This window comes from Aplysia californica, unplaced genomic scaffold (assembly GCF_000002075.1).
Source record: "Aplysia californica isolate F4 #8 unplaced genomic scaffold, AplCal3.0 scaffold00497, whole genome shotgun sequence".
In the NCBI taxonomy this organism is placed as follows: Eukaryota; Metazoa; Mollusca; class Gastropoda; order Aplysiida; family Aplysiidae; genus Aplysia; species Aplysia californica.
Genome location: NW_004797767.1, coordinates 34,384 through 55,244, shown reverse-complemented (window position 1 = coordinate 55,244; position 20,861 = coordinate 34,384). Strand labels below are relative to the sequence as shown.

Below are 20,861 nucleotides of genomic sequence, written 5' to 3'. Positions count from 1 at the left end.
ACGTCTCATATTTTGGGTTTTTTTCATTATATAAAAGTGTACCAGAAATTAATTGATTAAAAAATCCGTAACTTTTTTGTTTATTGATGGATTTCAAAAATTCAAAAAGTTCCATGCTCTGTGAAGATAAAGCTACAAAATGCACCTATTCTGTCAAAAAAAGGATTTTCGTGGTCATTGCTAAACCGAGACTTGACGCATGTCATGACATGTACCCCATACCGTCACATGTCGGGTTTTCTGTCATGGCACGTACCCCATACCATCACCCACTACACCCCATACCAGCACACCCAAATTGAAGCACAACTAGGCTTTTGAAAAGAGGAAAGAAGCAAAGACGAACTCCTTTTGTACAGTGGGCCTAAGACAGAACTAATGTTTATTGACATACTTATAAGAACAACCACCCGAACAGACTCACATACATCTTACTCACACATAGGTACATAAATGTTTCATTTTACTCTTCCACACTTATCACAAACTCATATCGTCGATGGGATTCACAAACCGGCTACCTGCAGAAAGGCAAATTTTACAGGAGGGACAAAAAAACTATTATTGTTAAAACGCGCAGCACAATCTTTCATATTTTTATACAAAAGGTTTAAGTTATAAGTGTTGGGACCAAATACTACTTGATTTTTCTTAAATACCACATCCGATAGTTTTATTTCGCATGTAGCCGGTTATGGAATCACAAAAAATATGCAGCACAATGCAGGTGGCCGGTTCTCTGCATGTGGCCGGTTCGCGCAGGACGCTTCCCCGCACAGCCGTGACACGAGGCGGCATGTAGCCGGTTCGTCACAGCTGTGTGCCACTGTTCGCCGTCATAATAAGTAAAGACCTAGATGAACATGGACGACGGCGAGTTATAGTATTTTAACTAATAGATCTATCTTAATGAGAGCTGTCTGGTTCAAACTGGGTTTGAATCTTAACCTTGTCGATTCATACACAAAATGTTTTAGATTAGAATGACAAGTTTAGTGCTTTGACTGGCCCTTTGTCTGTAAATTAATTAACCCTGGTTACTGGGAGGTGTGGGTTCAAACTGTGTTATCTGTCGATTCATGGTGGAAATTTTAATGAATTTAATTTAACATCCTAGCTGCTCTCTCGCCTAGTATTTTACATTAGGTGACCAGTACTATGAGAAGTCATCGACCTGGTGTCTGAAGGCCAATACATGTACTTGAACATGTGCAATGGTTAAGGTTCAACGCCCTATCAACACTATTAGGTTATTCAAGAGAAAAAGGGGGGGGGGGGACTATATCTGCCTGTGTGGAACTTAAGCTGTACTACGTGAAATATCCCAAAGGGCCAGGTCATCAATTGTTTGACTAGAATTGTTGATAAGAAGACATCGCTGTGTTTACAAAAATATCAAACAAAAACCCAAACACAAATTAAGTTGTTTAAAAAGCCAGGACAAGACTTTTTTTTTAGTATTTGTCTGAGAAACCTCCACTTTTGTTTGATATCCCCCAAGGGCAGAGCCTTGGTATGGTAAATTTTGGTCTCGGGGCTCTAATCTGGATCGGGAGGTTGTGGGTTCGATTCTCTGCTGAATTATAATAATATTTAAAACTTGGTCCCTCTGCATCTTTTTGTCTGGGGCGTGATTGAAAGAATATTAGTATCGTTTAATTGCACATAGATGGGCTCATTTCTTCCTGTGCACTATCTTTCATCAGTTCTCACACTTGAGTTCCTACATTATAATAAACAATGAAACAGTGTAAGCTACACAGACGACAAAATCACATTTGGATTCCATGATTGTAAGTCTCTACTTTCCCTATCAGCAATGTTCGGTGCTAGTCAGTTGACAGAGTGTGGTAAAATGGATGGTATTCAACTGGCATGACCTCTTACACCGTTTGGACATGTTAATATTTCTCCGTTTTTCATTTTCCTGGAGCTAGTGTAGGCAGGCGTTGGGTCAACCAGCTCCCACTTTGGTTGGTTTGACCTCTTGGGAGAATTTGGTGGGGCTCACCTCCGTGACTCATCAGGATACACCTCCTGTCCGTCACCGAAGAGTCCCCGACTCTCCTGCTGGGTTGGAAATGGTCGGACATGCTCTTGTAATCCTGAAAGTCGTTGGTGTTGCAGATATTTCACATGGCATGGATGGGGTTTGAGTGTGATGACTGTGTTTTATGGACATACTGGGCTGACACTTAGCTAGGGGAGTCTTCAACCTCCTCTCGATATAATTGAGCTCGGAAACCCCTTCTGTTTGTAAGATGCTCTTTTTCTGGTATTCTTTGTTCAATTTGAACCCTGTTTCTAGCACAAAAAAGAAGCAGCTTTGGTATGTCCAATCATCACCGTATAAGAGTTACTTTTGGCAGCCAGGATTCCTTTCAGAAAGTTGATTATGTACGTTGCAAATTCGTTTTGTCTCAGCCCACCACATCGTTCTCAGCAACGTTGTAGAATGTAAAATGATGCACCGATATTTTAATCTTGTAATACAGAGAAGACGCATTGCATCTTAGTGCCAAAGGAACAGCTGGCACGTCCATTCAACACCAGAGTGTTTTTCATCTTCACCTAAAGATTTGATGGCTATTTCCTTGTCGGCTGTGGCTTTCTGTTTGTTTCTTCACACTTTCAATATTTCAACCAAGCGTGTTCACGCACGTTGCCACAATAATCACGTAAACATCGCAACAATACTCACAAGGACAGAACAGAGCCAAGTTGAGCTCGCCGAAAATTTGCTTTACCAGAGGGAGCGTTGCTTCATTTCTGTATACTCTGAGGTGTAGAGCCATTACACGTCAGCGAAACTTTGGAAAGGAGCCTCAAGGTACAGCTTAGTTGAGCCATACAGTAATGTAATGATAGTCGTGATAACTTGTTGAAGAATCCCTTAACACTGAGGATACATCGGCCACACGTGCATTCATGTTTGACTGCTCGTTCATCACCCAGTTCCTAACACATCATGTTCCAAAGTCCGATGGTTGACATAATAAAGAACTGTCAGCAAACTTTCTCCGCAAACTGTCAGCTACGTTGCTGAAAATACCTGAATGCGCTTTATTTTCTGAACCTTTGGTCTCTTCAGACCGGTTTGATCCAGACGCACCAAACACTCCTCCCCGTCACATCATCTTTAAAAAAAATGAATTACAAATGTACGCTTCTGTACCCATGTGAGTCTCCAAACTGCTTTTAAAAAATCTGTCTCTTTCCTTATATTATAACTGAATTCGTCACAATGGTATCTATTATTCTGACAAGAGTATCTTTTTGGATTTGTTGAGCTATTCTAGCTTTTGTTATTCCAGCCTTTTGGTCTCATTTTGTCTCCAGTTGTGCTAGTCAATCTGTTACTTTCGAGAAGGCAGTCCCCCACAAGGATCAATTTTACCTTTTCCTTTTTTCATTCCTCTTCTACCCACCTCCCTGCCACACTTGTTCATCTTGTCGCAAGAATCCATTCCTTCTGCTTACATCACACATGCATTCCGCCGCCTTCCAATTCTATGTCCATTAGTTCCCTCGTGATTGCTACCTACAGCTGTAGGGATCTTTGGCAATAGTTTAAAGAAAAATCTCAAACTCAGGGTCATTCTTAAGAAGACCATCGACACTTTCTGAAAGTGAAATGTTCAAAACACCAGGGTGAAGCAGAGTCGATGGTGATAGCCATGGGCAATATCGTGGCTCCATGATAGAGGTGAATCGTGAATAATTTGCAGGAGTGCACTTGCCATCGTCAGCGGTCTTCTCCAATGTCTTTGCCAGACTCAGCTTGACCGGGCGTCTTCCGCGAGATAAAGGATCCATCATGTATCCTCAGCCCGACTCATGCCAAAATGTCAAGAAAGGGGTATTTGTAAAGGACTAGCATTAATAAATGAAGAACGGCGTTAACGTAGATAAACTATTCTGTAAACCTGACAAAGATAGCCATTTCATATTTCGGGAGTTTTTTTTCTCTCTTTCGATGACTTGTTCTTGGTCCTTTCTTTACCAATCGTGAATCATAGATGACGCCGGCGGAGGTTTTTGCGTGGAACCACTCTCTCTGCTAAATATATCTCTGGCATAAAATAATACTAAAACCAGATACTTGAATAGATAACTTTATTGATGCGCGATAAGTGAATCGTAAGAAAATGATTTCTGCCACAATATAGTATACATCACGACTGAAACGTTTAATTTTGCGAAGAGACCAATGAATGATATCAGTTCACACCCATGGTCACAGCGTAGGATAATTCCAAGAACAAAAAGGATTGCATCCAGAATGTCAACAATGAAATAGTAACAATAAAGTGCATATTATTATTAAAATATTTTGTGTAATATTTTTAGTATTAGTTTAGTATTACTACTTCTGCTGCTGCTGCTGCTGCTGCTGCTGCTGCTGCTACTGCTGCTGCTGCTGCTGCTGCTGCTGCTGCTGATGATGATGGTACTACTATTGCTATTACAGCTGCTCTGCAGCAGCTAACACTAGAGTGCGAAGAAGAAGAAGAAGAAGAAGAAGAAGAAGAAGAAGAAGAAGAAGAAGAAGAAGAAGAAGAAGAAGAAGAAGAAGAAGAAGAAGAAGAAGAAGAAGAAGAAGAAGAAGAAGAAGAGGAAGAGGAAGAAGAAGAAGGAGAAGAGAGAGAGCTTTTTGTAAAGGTGCGGGCCCATAATGTGGCTGGAACTCTATTGATCTTTCATGTTCTTATGTCTAATCTAGATACATAAATTAAATGACAAATCTAATCCAGTAAATCGAATCACACAAATGCTTTATATTACAAGTCACTTCATTGTTGACTATAATATTTTTTTATCTCGATGAACACTGATAACAGTTTACAATTCTGTCTAGTTCAAGAGAAAAAAACCATATGAAACGGTCGGGGTGAGGCGCGGCGGGGATGCATGTAGCCGGTTTTCGATGCCACGTGTCAATGCGTGTCGCGACGGTCTGGTGAAACTGATGCGGCTATGTACATGGCCGGTTTGGCGATCCCATTTTTCCACCAGCTGCAGGTGTCCGTTTTGGAAAGTCTGAAAAAACATATTTCTAGTTTTTTTTCAAACCTAATATTTATTGGGGACACGTATTAGGCTATTTACTATTCATTAAGCAAATAAAAAGATTTTTGAAATTTTTGCATGTAGCCGGTTTGTGAATCCCATCGACGATATGAACATCTTACTCACACACAGGTACATGAATGCTTCATTTTACTCTTCCTCACATATCACAACAAACTCACTTGAACATCTTTTACTCAAACACAAGTACATGAATGCTTCATTTTACTCTTCCACATGTATCACATGCACAACGAAAGGAGCAGGTCACAATAAAAGGAAAGGCCCTAGAAAACGTTGAATCCTTCTGTTATCTTGGGAGCATATTATAATTGACAGAGAGGGAGGAACAGGTGCTGAAATAAAGTCCCGCATTGGAAAAGTACAGGCGGCTTTCATATCTTTGGATAGGATTTGGAAGACCAGAGAGATCTCACTTCGAACAAAGCTGAGGATTTTCAATTCAAACGTGAAGTCGGTCCTGTTGTATGGATGTGAGGCATGGAACGCATTGCAGACTTGTATAAAGAGGATCCAGGTTTTCTTGAACAGGTGTCTAAGAAAGTTACTGAGGATCAGATGGACAGACAGGGTCACCAATGTGGAAGTGTTAAGGAAAACAAGACAGATTCCAGTCAGAGATGAGGTAGGAAGAAGGCGGTGGCGATGGATTTGACATACTCTCAGGAAGTCAGGCAGCTGCATAACAAAGAAAGTTTTGGATTGGAACCCACAGGGCAAGAGATCAAGGGGAAGACCTCATGGAACTTGTAGAAGAATCACAGAAATCGATGTACAGAAAAGTGGGAAGACATGGAATAACATCAAGAGGCTAGCCCAGGATAGAGAAAAGTGGGGGGTGTTTGTCCGTGGCCTATACCCTGGTGCAGGGTGAGAAAGGCAATGATGATGATGACATGTATCACAAAAAACTGCGGAGCGGTCATCGCCGTAAACCAATCCCACCTCCTTTTCATCCTCTTCCCCCTCCTCACTCTCTCCTTTTCTTCTCTTTTGCTTCATCATCTTTGCCTATACTTTCGTCTTCCTTTTCTTACTCCCACTTCATTTCCCTGTTGTTTTTTCTTCTTCTTCCCTGCTCTCTGCTACTCCAACTTCGTTAACTTTTCTCCTCTTTTCTCTTCTACCTTCTTCAACCTTTTTCTCTCCCTTTCTCTCTTCCTCTTTTCCACTTTTTCCTTTTTCTTCTCTTCTTCCAATTTCTTCGCCTCCTCCCATGCTTTGTACTTTGCCTGTAAGACATGTATGTAGGGGCCTTAGCCCGCTTCTCTGTGTTGAAACCTTAGAGTTACAGCTTGCTGGTATGGGTAGGTTGACGAACGAGGGGGCAGGAATGAGTTGATTTTACAAATCCCTGTATTTTCTGTATGCCCCCTCGTTCTCCTTAGGTTCAATTTTGTGCCAATGGCAACGGCGGACCCAATGCATGTCTGATGCCATCCATCCAGTGGATCAATTAGACTGTCAAGGACAAAGCAAAAGTGTTGTCCTGAGGCAGTTTTTGGGGGGCTTGGAGTGTCACCAGAGTTTCATCTTCCAATGGTCTCAATGCCTGCTCAGGCAGACAACAGATATAGTCCTGGTTATCCACAGGATCCCAAGCTGGGGTTGAAACCAAAGGTAGCTGAAACTCTGCTGCAGGATCCAGGAAGTCCTCGGAGGTACATTCGATCCCCGAGAATTCCAGACCTGTGGTCGAAAAGTCTAGGGCATTAACTGACCACTCACAACTAGTACTAGAGACAAGGGCAGTTGGGGGAGGGCCAGCAAGTTCTTCTTCTGAAACAGAAGCAGTAGGAGCAGGAACAATATGACAACATGTGGAAACAGTGGCTGGAAGAACATCATCACAACATACATTGGACAGAGGAACATCATCATCATCATTACATACAACGGGATAGAGTTTCCTTCATTTCAATTTGTTTCAAACATTAAAAAAGAAAAATCTAAAGTCGCTCATTTTCTAATGAATCCGTGTCGAAATAGATCTATCTAGATCTATATCAAATCATAGAAACTAAAAAATCTAAAGAACTAAGATGCCATCCATAGTCCGTCAAGAAATAACTATTTTTCAAGTCACGCACCATGTAAAAAATATAGTGACGCGGTATCGGGTACACCCCTCCAAAATTGTCCCCCCTACGGGCGCCAATTGTTACAACAAAGAGCAGCAAATGGTTTGTGGCAGTAACTAGACACCTTATAAACTGAATATAAAATGTGAAATGAATCCTGCGGGTACGATTACAGAACCAATAGCTTATTTCCCAAGACGCATTGCGCATCTGCTAGCCGTAATGGCTGAACGCGGTTCTTGCCTTTGGAGATGAAATGGATTATTTCTGCTCACACAGGTGTCTGATTCTGTTCAAAATTGTTGAACTTAAAAACAAAACAATGTTGAACGGAATTGTTTAGCAGACAGCATTCCAGGTTATCGCATTTATTGTCTGGTTTTCCAATTTTAGGCCAAATGCGTGCCAACTGACGGTCTGACGTACGTGACGGTATGCCGTACATAGGCTCTAGATGATGTTAGATTATCAACGTAAAAGAGCTCCGTGTTCACTCTGTCGCAATTAACACTTCGTTAGTTGTCTCAGCGTCACTCTGTCGCAATTAACACTACCAATATATATATATATATATATATCTAGTTCTAGATTCTGTGCCTTTTGTTGTGCTCTGACTGTCTTTTTGTTGTTGTTTTAGTTGGAGTTTTTCTGCATTCACAACTGCATAAGGTCATATGAGCGTGCGGAACACAAGTTAGTTTATTTTCACATTCAGCATTTTCAGTTTCGGAAGAAAATAATTTTGATTTTTGCCAGGGTGGCAGCTGAAACCTACTCTTATTGATTATAATAGGACCATCAAGGGATCACTCACATGCGCAACTTGCACACAGGATCTCTGAGATTTTTTCGCCCTTACCTGAGAAGGCTTATAACTTATAAGTGTTTGATCTTCCTACCCTAAGATCAAGGGTGTGGCTGAAAGACAGCAAGCAGTAAGAAGAAGCCAGGAGTAGCAGTAGAAAGAGTCGGGAGCCCAGAAGAAAGAGTCAGAAGCCGAGAGGAGAGGGGAATGGGGGTGGGAGGGGTGGTGGGCAGAAAGTGGATATGAAAGCAGTTGAAAGAACATGGTTACAGTCATTACAGAGTAGGAAAGGAGGTGAAAAGAGAATATTTTAGAGAAGAAATTTTTTCGTCCTTACTTGTATGTCAGGTTTCAAACCCAGGACCTATGAGTGAGAAGCGACCACCATGCCTCTAGAGCATGAGAGCCATACTCTGGCTCTGTGAGGGATTGTGTTGTCAACTGTTGTTTCTGTCTTACTCTTAGTCATTTGCCTTAACCTCACTCAGGGGGTGGAGGGAGGGTGGAGAATCCGAACGATCTACGCTATAATACTGGAGTGACTTGTGGCTTTCAGATTTGATATATCTAGATTTTCGTAATCGATTTTGAGCATTCAGGGTATCCCTTTTTAGACTACTTTGGACATTTAAGTTGGTGCTATAGGCCTACACAAACTTTCATTTCCTCAAAACTGTCAGATATTTGTGAAGGATTTAATTAGTATCCTTGCAGAAGTTTTGTAAGATATTTAACACCCCCCGGGGCAGTGCCACTGACTGTAGTGTCTTTAGGCCATTCCCAAAGGGAGGACATTTCTCGTTCAAGCACAGTAAAATTGTATATGGGCTGATTCATCATGTCACGTTCATAACTGTGCCTGATCTACAACAGGGAACTGCTGCTTTTTCTTTCCAAATCCTTACTATCTTAATTTTTCCTCTACTTCTTTTGTATGTTTGTCGCTCTCTTGTGAACTGCTATTTCCGGGGTGCCTTGATAGTCGAAGCAGACCTTATGCTGTTGAAGCTAGAGAGGTGAGCGAAGTAAGTCTGATTCCTTGTAAAGACTTCTCTGTTGACACCCACCCCTTGGCGCTCATATGACTGTATGCAGTTGTGGGTGCCGTAAAACCCTCTACTAAAAAAAAAAGAAGAAAAAAAAAGACATTTAACGTTCGGTTGTCATTTGGTTTTATTTTTTATTTTGTTTTCCCCAGATAAGAAGCTGTTTACTCCTGGCCCTCTGGGTGTGACTCTCAGTGTCAAAGAAGCCATGTTAAGAGACGTTGGTTCCAGAGACACAGAGTTCATTGACACTGTTAAGTTCATCCGAACAAAACTCTTGGACATTGCAGGTTTGATTGTGAAATTAAAGTAAAATTAAAAATTACATTAGTTCCCAATGTTGAACTTCTGTTAAATTCGGGAATTCTTGAAAATGAAAAAAATATACCCATTGATGAGACGATCAACTTGTCCACAGATTGTCTTTTATGAAATCTTCAGATTTGTAACTTAAGTTGTAGCCAAGGGGATTGTACATCTGGCTCCTAAATTCTGAGTTAGGAACAGAAATGTGAAAGATCCTTTTGCAAAGATGAGGGAAACTACTGGAGAACATCTCTCGGAAATGTTTCATTTTGATACTTGAATGGCCAGTGATGAAGGTTTTTAATTTACTCTGATTTGGTCACGCAGTAATGTTTAGAAGCAGACAATGAAGATATACTCTGAAAAAGAAGTTAATCCATATATAGACTCAAAAGGCAACGCCAAACACCTGCTGCATGCATGGAAAATGTAGCAAATGTGTTTTTAATTGGGATGTACACTTCTGTAAAGTCGTATTTTTTAAAGGCTGCTTGTTTTACTTTTGTGAAATAACACCTTAACCGTGACTCATTTCCTAAATACCCAAGTAGTTCAATATTCCATTCTTCCTTCTTTTTGTAGCTAAAAATTGACCTGGGCCTTTCGAACAGATAGTTTTATTTTCTTTTTCTTTTTCAGAGTGGGTGTGTGTATAGCAAATCTTTAGCTAGTTTCTGTTTTGAGATGGAATTCAATTTGGATGGTAGATATTATGTATAAAATTGTTTCTTTCAGGTGTTAATAATGGAGAGTTTTCCTGCATCCCTATTCAAGGCAGTGGTACATTTGCCATAGATGCCTCATTTCAAACTTTCCTACCCCGTGAAGGAGCAAAGGTAATATAAGTAATGTGCATATGATTTTTTTATACATGATATAAGTGTATGTTTTATGCAGTGCAAGCAGTTATGTGTTTTCCTACTTTTGGTCTTTGAGGGTATTAAAAATCATGCAGAATAAGGTTTCACCGTGCTGTAAGTAACAAGAGAGATTTTTTGGTGCAGGTTTGGTTTAGTTGAAGGTTTAACTTGATGTTACCCTTACTGATTTTTAGGCTTTACCAACTTAATATTATATAGTGCCTGATTGATGATAGACCCGCATGTTAAAGAAGTATATCTGTCTCGCTAAATTTGAATGGATTTGCTTCTTGGTTTACAGGCATTGGTCTAATGATTTCGATTAACACAGTGTTTCTCTTACAGTTACAAATTATGATAAAAAAAAATTAATTTGCAATTTAATTGTATTGAGATTGTGTGTATAGAATGCAAAATTAGCCTAATCTTGATGTAAATTTGGACCATGTTGAAATAATTAAGTTTGGTGATTAATCTTTTGATTGATTTGGTAGTAAAAGAATGAGATGTTGAAAAACAAATTGCAAACTAGAGGTTTAAAAAAAGATAAGTTTGAATTTACAAAGAATTTTAAGTCACTTGGTTTTTCTTGTCTTATGTTTTAGTTTGAAAGTGGATGGAAAAGTCTTTTTTTAAAAATACCTTTGTTTTGCAAAAATTTATTCACATAGGCTTTGATCATTGAGAACGGCGCTTACGGCAAAAGAATGGCCAAGATTTGCGAATCTGCTGGCATTTCTTGTGATGTTCAGAGCTTCAGAGAAGATCGAAGTGTTGAACCGGAAGTAGTGGAGGATGCCCTGAGTGGACAGACCAAATATGACCTGGTGTCCATTGTCCACTGCGAAACGAGCTCAGGGGTCTTTAACCCAGTTACAGCTGTCGGGAACCTGGTGCGGGAGATCTCACCAGGTATGATGACTCTGTGGATCAGGAACTGTAGGCAAAGAAAAATATTAACAATGTTTGCTTTATCGCACAAGGAAGTAGTAAAGCAGATTTTAAAAATTTTGTTGTGAAAACTTAATCAGGTTTCATCCTCTTGTTGTCAGTTTGGTGTGACCTTTTGAGAATTTTGAACCTTATAAACCCGGGTTCTGTTGATGGCCAAAAGGGTTGGCCGATCTGGCATCACTGTGATATGGGGGCTGAAATTGTTAGCCACTGATTTTTTTGACAATAGCGCTGTAAAGAACAACAGTTACCTTTCCTTGAAGACCAGCTCCGAAACACATCGGTTGATAGAAAGAAATATGAAAAGGGTTTCAATAATGACAATACCCCTTCTATCAGTCTTCGGGTTTGGCAGTAAGTGAGTTAATAGTTATACGCTGTCAAAACGGATCTCTAGAAATTACAGTACAAAAGAGGTCTGCGAAACTGCTGATTTTGGCATGTTAAAAGAGTTGTGGAACAAAACTTCGGCTGGCACTGAAGGTCTACTATCCAGCAAGAATCTCATAACTTAGGATAGACCTGCATGTTTGCCGACAATCGTCTGAAATCCGACAATCGCGACGCGACCCGCGAGGCGGCCGATGCCTACCTGTATCAGTCAATGTGCGTAGTGCGAGGCCTGGCCGACTGCCAGCGTCCCCCTTTTCTCCCGTCGGCTTTGTCGGCACTTTCGTTTTCGTGCCGACCGCCGACGCGCGCACCGCCGACTGCCGACGTCGGCGTTTCCGACATAATTGTCGGAACCTGAGTAGAAATGCGAATACGAAAAAAGACGACGACATAAATTATCTACTTTCAGTTTCGTGCTCGAGCGGCCATTTTGAATTTCGTTTTGTTGACAAATTCAATTGTTTAGATCGTGTGGATTCATTCCAGTCCGACTCACTTAGATATAATAGAATCTAGATCTAGATAGATCTAGATTTATATAGATCATTATAGACCTCAGTGGAGAATTCATATTCCAATTCTATTTTGTCAAACCCTATCAAAGGTTGTGCTGTAATATTAATGTTGGTAAAAGGCATTTCATCAGGTGCGTGAATTATTTATTTATTTAGAATCTAGACTCAGCTGAGCCCCTCTGTTCGGAATCGGATGCGGATTTCTAGTTCAAGGCCTATTCCTAGATCCTATTCACTCGTTCTTCTAGATCTAGATCTAGATTTATTTAGTTTACTAGATCTATATGGAGGATTCTTATTCCAATTCTATTGTGTTATTTGATATCAAACCCTATTATTATTATTGTAGATCTAGCAATATGTAGGTGTAGGCCATTATGCTCCTTGTAAGCCTTGTTTGTTTTGGGGTGTGGTTTTTTAATTTTAAAAATGTTTTTCATTTTGGACTTGTGCTGGCCTTTTCACATGAGGCTCGTTGCAGGTTCTTTTTTGGGGTAGGCCTAGGGGTAGGGGTAGGGTTAGGTCTCTTCTTTGTTGTGTTTGTTGGGGTGGTCGCTCGTTACTCGGAAGTCCTTCCTTATGACACCCACAAAAGCTCTTTTTTTGGGGGGGGGGGGTGCGCAAAATTTTCAGACAATCTGGTTGAGCCTCACATGCAGGTCTATTAGGAGTCAGTGAATGACACTCAACTGTGATTTTCTCTCTTTCCTCAGAAACGGTGTACATGGTTGATGCTATCAGTGCATTTGGGGCCATCCCTCTGGATATAGAGGGAAGCAGTGTGGATGTTATGGTCAGCTCTGCCAACAAGTGCCTTCAGGGTGTACCAGGTTTTGCCTTTGTCATAGCCCGCAATAGTGTCCTAGACAAGTGTAAAGGTAAGCACACACTGACTGTTGCCTTTTGGTTCTTCCTGGTGATAGATATCCTGCTTATGATGGAGTTTTACAATTCACTGATAACGGTATTCATGGCTGCTTTATTCTGATATAACCAATAACTTTGATATATAAGATATCCTTTACAGGTGTTTCAACTGTTTTATGTTAAATACAGTGGTGTCTGTCTAACTGTAACCCCTTTTAGAAGCAGGCCTTTGTTGTTCTTAGGCAGAGGTTTCTGCTGCTAACTGAATTTTCAAAGGGGTAGGGGTAATCTGCAAAAGCCCTCCCCATCCCTTATCTTTCCTCAGATACCACATGCACATACGCATGAGTCCTAATGGCAGGATGTGGTATGTCAGAAAGTGATGACGTAGGCTACATCAATGGCTGAGATTTGAAATGCTCAATCACAGGGTGGTATTGTTACTCACAGAAGCCGAAACTTTTCCCCCCACTCTGTAGACTCTTGAGTAAACTGGGCTCATGTACCGAACATAATGTAATTTTGGCCCTAGAAAGTGTTGTGAGAGGATTAACTAGAGAGAGGGGATGCACACACAATAAAATTATGGGCTAGTCTCGGTGTGCAAACTGTTTTTCAATCGCAAAAAAATGTTGTCAGACAGTTTATAGCAACAAAGATTGCTGTTAGTGGAAAAGGTCCCATAGAAAATTCCAGTACATGATAAACTAATTGTTGCTGTTAGGCGGAGGTTGCTCTTATCAGGGTTGCTGCTAAGTGGACACCACTGACTGATTATTATTGCGAATTAGTCCTTGGTTATTCTTGTAATCATTCTGCAAAAAAGAATTAACTCACTTGAGCCTTAGCTATTTTTCACCCAACAACCGTTTATGCCTGACACCTTTGGAGTATATTGAATCATTAACCACAAAAAGACTATAAAAGCTATCATAATAAAAAAAAATATGCGACAAGAGAAAGACAGAAATGTTCTCAGAGAACAGAAAACTGCATCTAATATGTCAGAATAGTTTTTATTTTATCAACATTTTGTTTGGGGGTTATCCAATTTTGTGTGTGCACCCAATTTGTAATAAAAATCAACTATCGCAATAAGGGGGGAGGGGACTGACTTAGTCCATTACAACTCAAAAAGTATCACACATAACTTCATCGAATTTTTAACAAAATGAAACAAGTAGGTCAACTGTTGGCTCCCCTTTTATCATAGTTTATAACCGAAAAACACTGGAGATATCGATTGATAAAATGCACCCCGAAAACACACGGGATTAGGCCACCGGGCCGGCAGGGCGTCCTGTAAATACACGGGAATAGGCTCAAGTGAGTTAATGCAGTATGATTTTGAGTTCCAGGCTAACAAATGAATAATTCTGCTTTCTCCAATGTGCTCCTGCTCATCCAGTTTTGCAAACTGGGTATCGTATGAAATAGCATATTAAGTGCTACTGCTTGTTTTGTTTTTTTCAAATGGTTTTTCGTCAAAATAATGAAATCGATAAAAGTATTTTTCCGCCTCTTGGGCAATTTTAAAATCTTTTTTTCTTTTTTTGGACTCAACACCTTTTATGTCCTTTTAAAAATCATGTCTGTGTGGATTTTACTGAAAAATATTGTTCTAAGTCACAAGAATGTAAACATGCAGTTTCTAAGGACTCTCAAGCTTTGGAAGTCACCAAAATTTGGTGACCATTTTCTCGCTAATTTCCCTCTACTTCCAGGCAACCCCTATGTTCTTTAAACGCAAATAACTCAAATTTCTATTCAAGATAAGTGGGAGTTTTTTTTCATCAAAAGCAAGACCAAGGAACTAAATTTAAGATGATATCAATAGCTTCATATGCCCAAATATTGAAGAGCACCTGATTCCTCTGGGTCATAACACATATAGTGTATGATTTTATCTTTCAGTTATTCCTCATATATAATTTACGTTGTTTCTCCATTACAGGCAACTCTCGCAGCCTGAGCTTGGACTTGTATGACCAGGTCAAACAGTTGGATCAGACCCATCAATTCAGATTCACACCTGCCACACACTCCATGCTGGCTTTCAGACAAGCACTCCTAGAGTTTGAGCAGGAAGGGGGCGTGACCGGGAGAGCCAATAGGTATTACGATCTAATGTAGTTTGAGCGCTGAAGCTTTGTTTTTAAGTTGAACTCACTCTGTACCACAACTGCTCCTGTTGCTGGTGGAATATATGCTTTTATAGCTCGCTTCTGCCAGACCTGTCGTTCAGGATTTTAGAACTTTTTTCTCAATAAAATACCGTCACAGTTGGGGTAGTGATGGGCGTGAATGAAAGCTCATTCGAAACTATGTACAAACTTACTTTTTCTGTCCTCTTTCACCAGAGGTATCATGGGAAGATGCAAGGATCAGACATGGGCTGTCACAATAAAAGTGTTAAAAAGCTTTTATATGCTTGTGAACTTTATTCCGTCTGTTTTTGTTTGATATGTTTTTCAAAATGACCTTTTTTTTTTACCTGTGAGCAGATTTATGATAGATCTGGGTTCTATTACCTCTCATTTAGAACTGATGTATCACTTAGGTTTTACAGAATTAGACATTGTGGACAACGTCTACATCATTTAAGCTTCAGTAAAGAAAAAAGGGATGTTAACCCTTAGAGAGCTGACTTCTTTCCCCTTATGTTTTCCCTCTGTGCTGAATTTATTTTGGAAAAACGCCAGATTTGCACATATGCTTTTTTTTTGCTAATAACTTTTTTATTTGTCAAAATTTCTAATGAAGGTAAGAATAAAAGTTTTAGAAAATTTAGAAAGTTCTTTATAAATATGTGAAGCAAAAAGTATTTTGTGAAGTTATTGTTGTAGTAGTGGTGTTGGAAATGACTGATTAAAAACTGTCGGTTCATTAGATCTCTAGATCTAGACCAGAGTCTAGATACTGCGTAGGCCTGCGTTATATTCCACAAAGTGTTAGCTCTATCATCAAAACCCTCGAAATTATCTTCCGGTTCAAAGAAAATGCGCGGAACATCTTCGTCTGAATCTGATGCGACACATGTTCGTCGCGGGTCACAATCTTGAATTTTCCAACTTCACTGTCACTTGATTTCAATGTGAAACAAAAAACATCCTCGCGCCTCGATCGAACCCCATGACAAGAAAAGTGGCGGGCGAAATCAATTTTGCGTAGCCTACCAGCCAGCAGTATAAAAATTAGTACTTCGTTCTTTTCGTACATTGCGTTATACTATGCCAATGTTTATCGTGACCGGCGGTCACGATCAGCACTTTACGGAAGTTTGGGCCGTCGTGACCGGTCGCGATCAGCGCTCTAAGGGTTAAAAATTCATGCAATGATTTTTTCCAAGCAAACATGTACACTAATGAATAATATCTCTCTTCGCACTTGAACTTGACTAGGATGATGATAACTACTTTCTGTGTCTGCCAGGTACAAGGAAAACAGAGAGATCCTGAGGAACGGCATGACTGCGCTGGGCTTCCAGGAACTCCTGGCTGAAAACATTGCTGGCTACATCATCACCTCCTACATGTACCCTAAGGACCCAAACTTTGATTTCAAGGAGTTCTACAACAGGCTGAATGAAAAAAGTAAGGAATTCCCTGAAACATTTTTGTTATTTATTGTTTTAATCTCAGTGAATTTACAAGAAACTTTGAATAAGGAGAAGTTAAGAGACAGATAAAGGCAGTATGTTATTTTTGTTGTTCTTTCTTCTTCTTGATCGCATCACACTTGAAGTCTGGTATCTGTCATAAATTGGGCTGTCCTGCTCAGTTCATCTGTCAGCCCGTATAGCTTCTCTTGTAGCGTCAGTGGGGTTGGCCACGTTTCCTGTCTCAGGGCCCTGTGTGTCTTGCAGTGTTGAAGGATGTGTTCAACAGTTTGGTCCGCCTCTCCACACTGGCATTTTTGTGATTGTACTAGTTTAAAACATTTGTACATATGTTGTCTCAGTCTTGTGTGTTGTGTCCTTAGTCGGAAGATAATTTATTTTTGTTCTAATTATATGATTCGCCCCAGTGTTTGCCAACCTGTGGCAATTTTGATGGGCACTGGGGATCCTCTGGGTAGTGACAGGTATTATTTAATATCCTGTTTAGAAATACATGTAGATGGGCAGTATGGAAATTTTAGCCTCTTGGAGGTGGCAAAAGTGGGTATTGTCTATGAAAAGGTTGACAAGCACTGATTCAGCATTTAGAAAATATTTGAGAGATTCTTAAAAAACTCAAGCTGCCATTTTTAAATGTTGTTTACTTAAAGCATTCTTTATCCAGTTGGACTCTAGTGACATAAAGGGCAAGGAAACAGTTTTTGATTTCATGAACTGAGCGCAAATGCAGTTCAGGACATGTTCTGTTCTTCCGTTTCAGATTTGGTGATCTACCCTGGCAAAGTTCTAGATGCGGATTGCTTTAGAATTGGGAGCATTGGTGATCTACATAAAGAGGACATGACTACGCTGCTTGCAGCCATAAAGGAAGTGTGTGCAGATATGAACATTTCTGTCCCAGTACAGAACTGACCAAGTCCCGTGACGATAGTCTAAGCATGTTCTTATTTATAAAATTGGATAAGTTTTGTTTGCACTGCGCAATTTTTTCAACTATATATAACATCTTGCTTTGTGTGTATGTGTTCTGTACACCGCACAATATTTTGTGCTGAGACTGAAAGAGTCTTCTTATCTATGAATGAAGAAGATATTACTTCTTTTTAGTTTAAGGAGCCTGCCTGGTTTTATGTGACAGGTTCTATATATAAATATATTTAAGCATTTTTCTCTGCCTTTTCTTTAATAGATTGCACTGATTTTTCTGTTGATTTGAATGTAACCCTGTTGTGAGCTGAGCCTCATTTGCCTAAATTTCTCAGTATTGTCTTGTGTGTCATATAATGGGTGGCTGGTTTGCTGGCCCCTGTCGTCTAGTGTATTCTCCACATCGACTTCCTCTCTTCTCGCCGCTTATCAGTAGAGTTAAAAAATCAGAGATCATAAATCAAACCTCCACTTTGTTTTACATTGTAACTTTTCATATTATCTTGAATACCGATTATTTTTATCTTCTGTTGATTGGAATATTTTGCTCAATTGCTACTTTACGGGGGTCTTGCTTTCTGTGAGGTGTTTTTTTTCAATGTGTATCTTCATGTGTTAAGTGTATTGTGGTTAAGACGCGGAAGTGTATTTTCAATATTTGATGTCAATGAAATTTGCTCATCAAAGTTTCATCCTTGAGTTGTTATTTGAGTATAGTTGATCACATTTTTACATGGCATTATGTGCCTAATTCAATCGACATTGCCTTAACTTATGCTTCGCTACTTCTCTAAAAAATGGATATATATGTTTACATGAAGACCGACCTGATTGGAATATTTGCATATAAACTGTATTGACCTATTTTATTAAATTAGTGGTTAATTTATGAAATACAAAAACACGCGTGGGATACTCTTGACATACATGTTGTACTAAACTGATGGTAATTTCATGCAAAAACCAAAACATGTTTGGGGTCTGATTCAGAGACTAGCCCAAACCGAGAGCCAGTGGTGAGCTTTGCTACTGACCTACATACCACGATCATTTTGTGCATGTGAGGAATTTGCAATCTGAACTACAAAATGCTTCTGTTTTAGGCTTTTTGTGGGCAGGATGTGGGTATTTGGATATTTCCCCTGTTCTGATTTTTTTTTATAGTTTGGCTAAGATTGCAGAAATTTTCAAAAGTTATTACATGGTCTTGAGGTTACTGAAGATATAAATTCAGTCTGGGTGTAGTTTTATTTTTTAAATTGTTTGTTCAACTTCAGCTTTAGTGTAAACATGTTCAGATTATTGAAAATTGTATGAATTATCAGTCAGAATTTCTCATCTGTGATGTTTTGTTTTGCAATTCATGTTATATCATGAAGCTTTGTATTATACCGTAAGCTTGTTAATAGCTTGTTGCTTGATAGACTATTGGGATTTCAGCTTATTTTTTATTTATTTTTTTTCCCAAATTTATTCTTATGTCATAAACTGATGTATTGCATATTGCCAAAGCAGGGTTCACTTGGTTTTTCATCTATATATATGTCCTTTACTTTGTAGTGTTCATTGACTCTCCCAATGTTGTGCAGTTTGCAGATCAGAGATTCATAATCCACTGAGTTGCTGTAGTCCTTAACCGAGAGTTCTGAAGTGACCTGACTTGTCACAATGTTCTGGCGGTAGGGAGCAGCTTCTTATCTGTGTGTTGAAGAAGCGACTCCCGGTTCTGATTGGTTTTCAGCAAAATGTGCGCTATCTGGTTGCTGATTGGAAGTAAAGTGAGTTTCCCGTTATTTATAAGATTGCAGTTGTTGACAGCTTAGGACAGCAAATGACCGACACCAATGCATCATAACCTTTTCAATGTTCTTCTATCCTAAGAGATAATGTCAATATTCTATTTACTCTTGACTACAGACTAATTTTTGGTAATATACATATCGCCTGTACGTCCTGTTTCATTCTCCACGAGATAACTTCCTCCACTTGTGGATGATCCATTTGCCCAGTCAAAAGGCACATGCCTACTCCACACAAGCATTGCGTCTCCTCTTTATGACTGTGTGACTGATAGTGACATAACATAACCAAGTTAGTCCAGGCTGCAGCATACATGTATGCATATTGAACCAGTGCTCTTCATGTCTGACTTTTAGTGTGGATTGTTGCCTTGCAAGAAGAAAATTGAATATGGATTGATTATGACTACCTCAAGAGTTATAATTTAAGTTTGGTATACCCAGAACTTCCCCCAATGTGTCCTTTGTGTGACTATGCAAATGAGGCAGTGGAACATCATCGTTTACACTGTACAGCTCTAAATGACATCAGAGCTACACTTCTCCCTCCGAGACCTACCTTTGACAACACACTCTACGGAACATTACAGAAACTGCAGCAAACCTGCACTTATCACTACATTGCATTGGACAGAAGGGCGAGAGCCCAGATGTTGCTGGATCGATAACAACAACAACGAGTGTGGTATACCATATCTTGAATGTCACAGAAAATTCAGAGACAATCAAGAGTGGGAAGGGGGATGGGATTTCTTATTTACTTTTTCTTCTTGAGACATGTAGGTAATTAACAAAATTTGTTTCAAAGACGAGTCCATTGATTATGGAATTGTAACATAATTTGGCAAAGTTGCCACTTCCAAATGAAATCAAGGCGTTTTAAGAATACTCTTGTGAAATTTTTAAAAGTATATATTTCATGTTATAATATATAAACATTCGTTTAAGTTTTTCTAAAGCCGCTGAAGAAAATCAGTATTTAACATTAATTCAGTTTTTGAACTTGTAAAGTTCAAGGAGAACAGTGGTTGGCTCAGACAGGTGCACGTCTTTGACTGTGTCAGTGTCATTATATATATTTTTTTAAAAGAACGCATGAGGGAGAAATTGAAAGCGGTCGTTTGTACAGGTGCTTGTCTTGGACAGATGTCACTAGAGTAGGTTTGATTTTATTTCCAATCCTGAAAGACTTCTTGTGTCCTAAATTGTGGAAGATTATGTAAGGAGAAATTTGCAGCCCCAAATTTCTAAAGTTGTGGTTTTTAGTCGTTCTACACCTAAACCTGTCTCATCCCCCAAGCTCTTCTTCAAGCTTTGTTAAGGAATGCTTGACCTAAAAAGTAGCATTCTCTATGAAATAAAACATCAGTCTGCTTAGCAGTATTTGTCATTTGATCCCCAGGGATGTTCACTATGCCAGTGTTCAGTGGTTTAGTTCATAATTTGAGTTTGAATATTCCATTCTTTTCTTCTTAACGTTTGAAAGATTGCATGAAATCTTGATTTCTACCCGGTAAAAATCTGTCCCAAATGTCTTGAGTACTGCATTGTTGTTGCCTCCCATCCTCCCGTTACTTCTGCCTCGTCTAATGAAAGTT

The 20,861-nt window shown here is 39.5% G+C and overlaps 1 protein-coding gene across 1 annotated transcript in view; it reads left to right on the top strand.

Moving 5' to 3' along the window:
* LOC101853724 (2-aminoethylphosphonate--pyruvate transaminase) overlaps nucleotides 1-18,975 on the top strand; it is a 21,588-nt gene extending 2,613 nt beyond the window's left edge. The window contains exons 2-8 of the mRNA XM_005105865.3: nucleotides 9,176-9,313; nucleotides 10,065-10,165; nucleotides 10,861-11,101; nucleotides 12,765-12,929; nucleotides 14,873-15,032; nucleotides 16,351-16,511; nucleotides 17,298-18,975. Coding sequence (XP_005105922.1) covers nucleotides 9,176-9,313; nucleotides 10,065-10,165; nucleotides 10,861-11,101; nucleotides 12,765-12,929; nucleotides 14,873-15,032; nucleotides 16,351-16,511; nucleotides 17,298-17,449 — 1,118 coding nt within the window. The 3' untranslated portion in view covers nucleotides 17,450-18,975. The remainder of the gene's footprint in view (nucleotides 1-9,175; nucleotides 9,314-10,064; nucleotides 10,166-10,860; nucleotides 11,102-12,764; nucleotides 12,930-14,872; nucleotides 15,033-16,350; nucleotides 16,512-17,297) is intronic.
* Nucleotides 18,976-20,861: the final 1,886 nt, after the last annotated feature.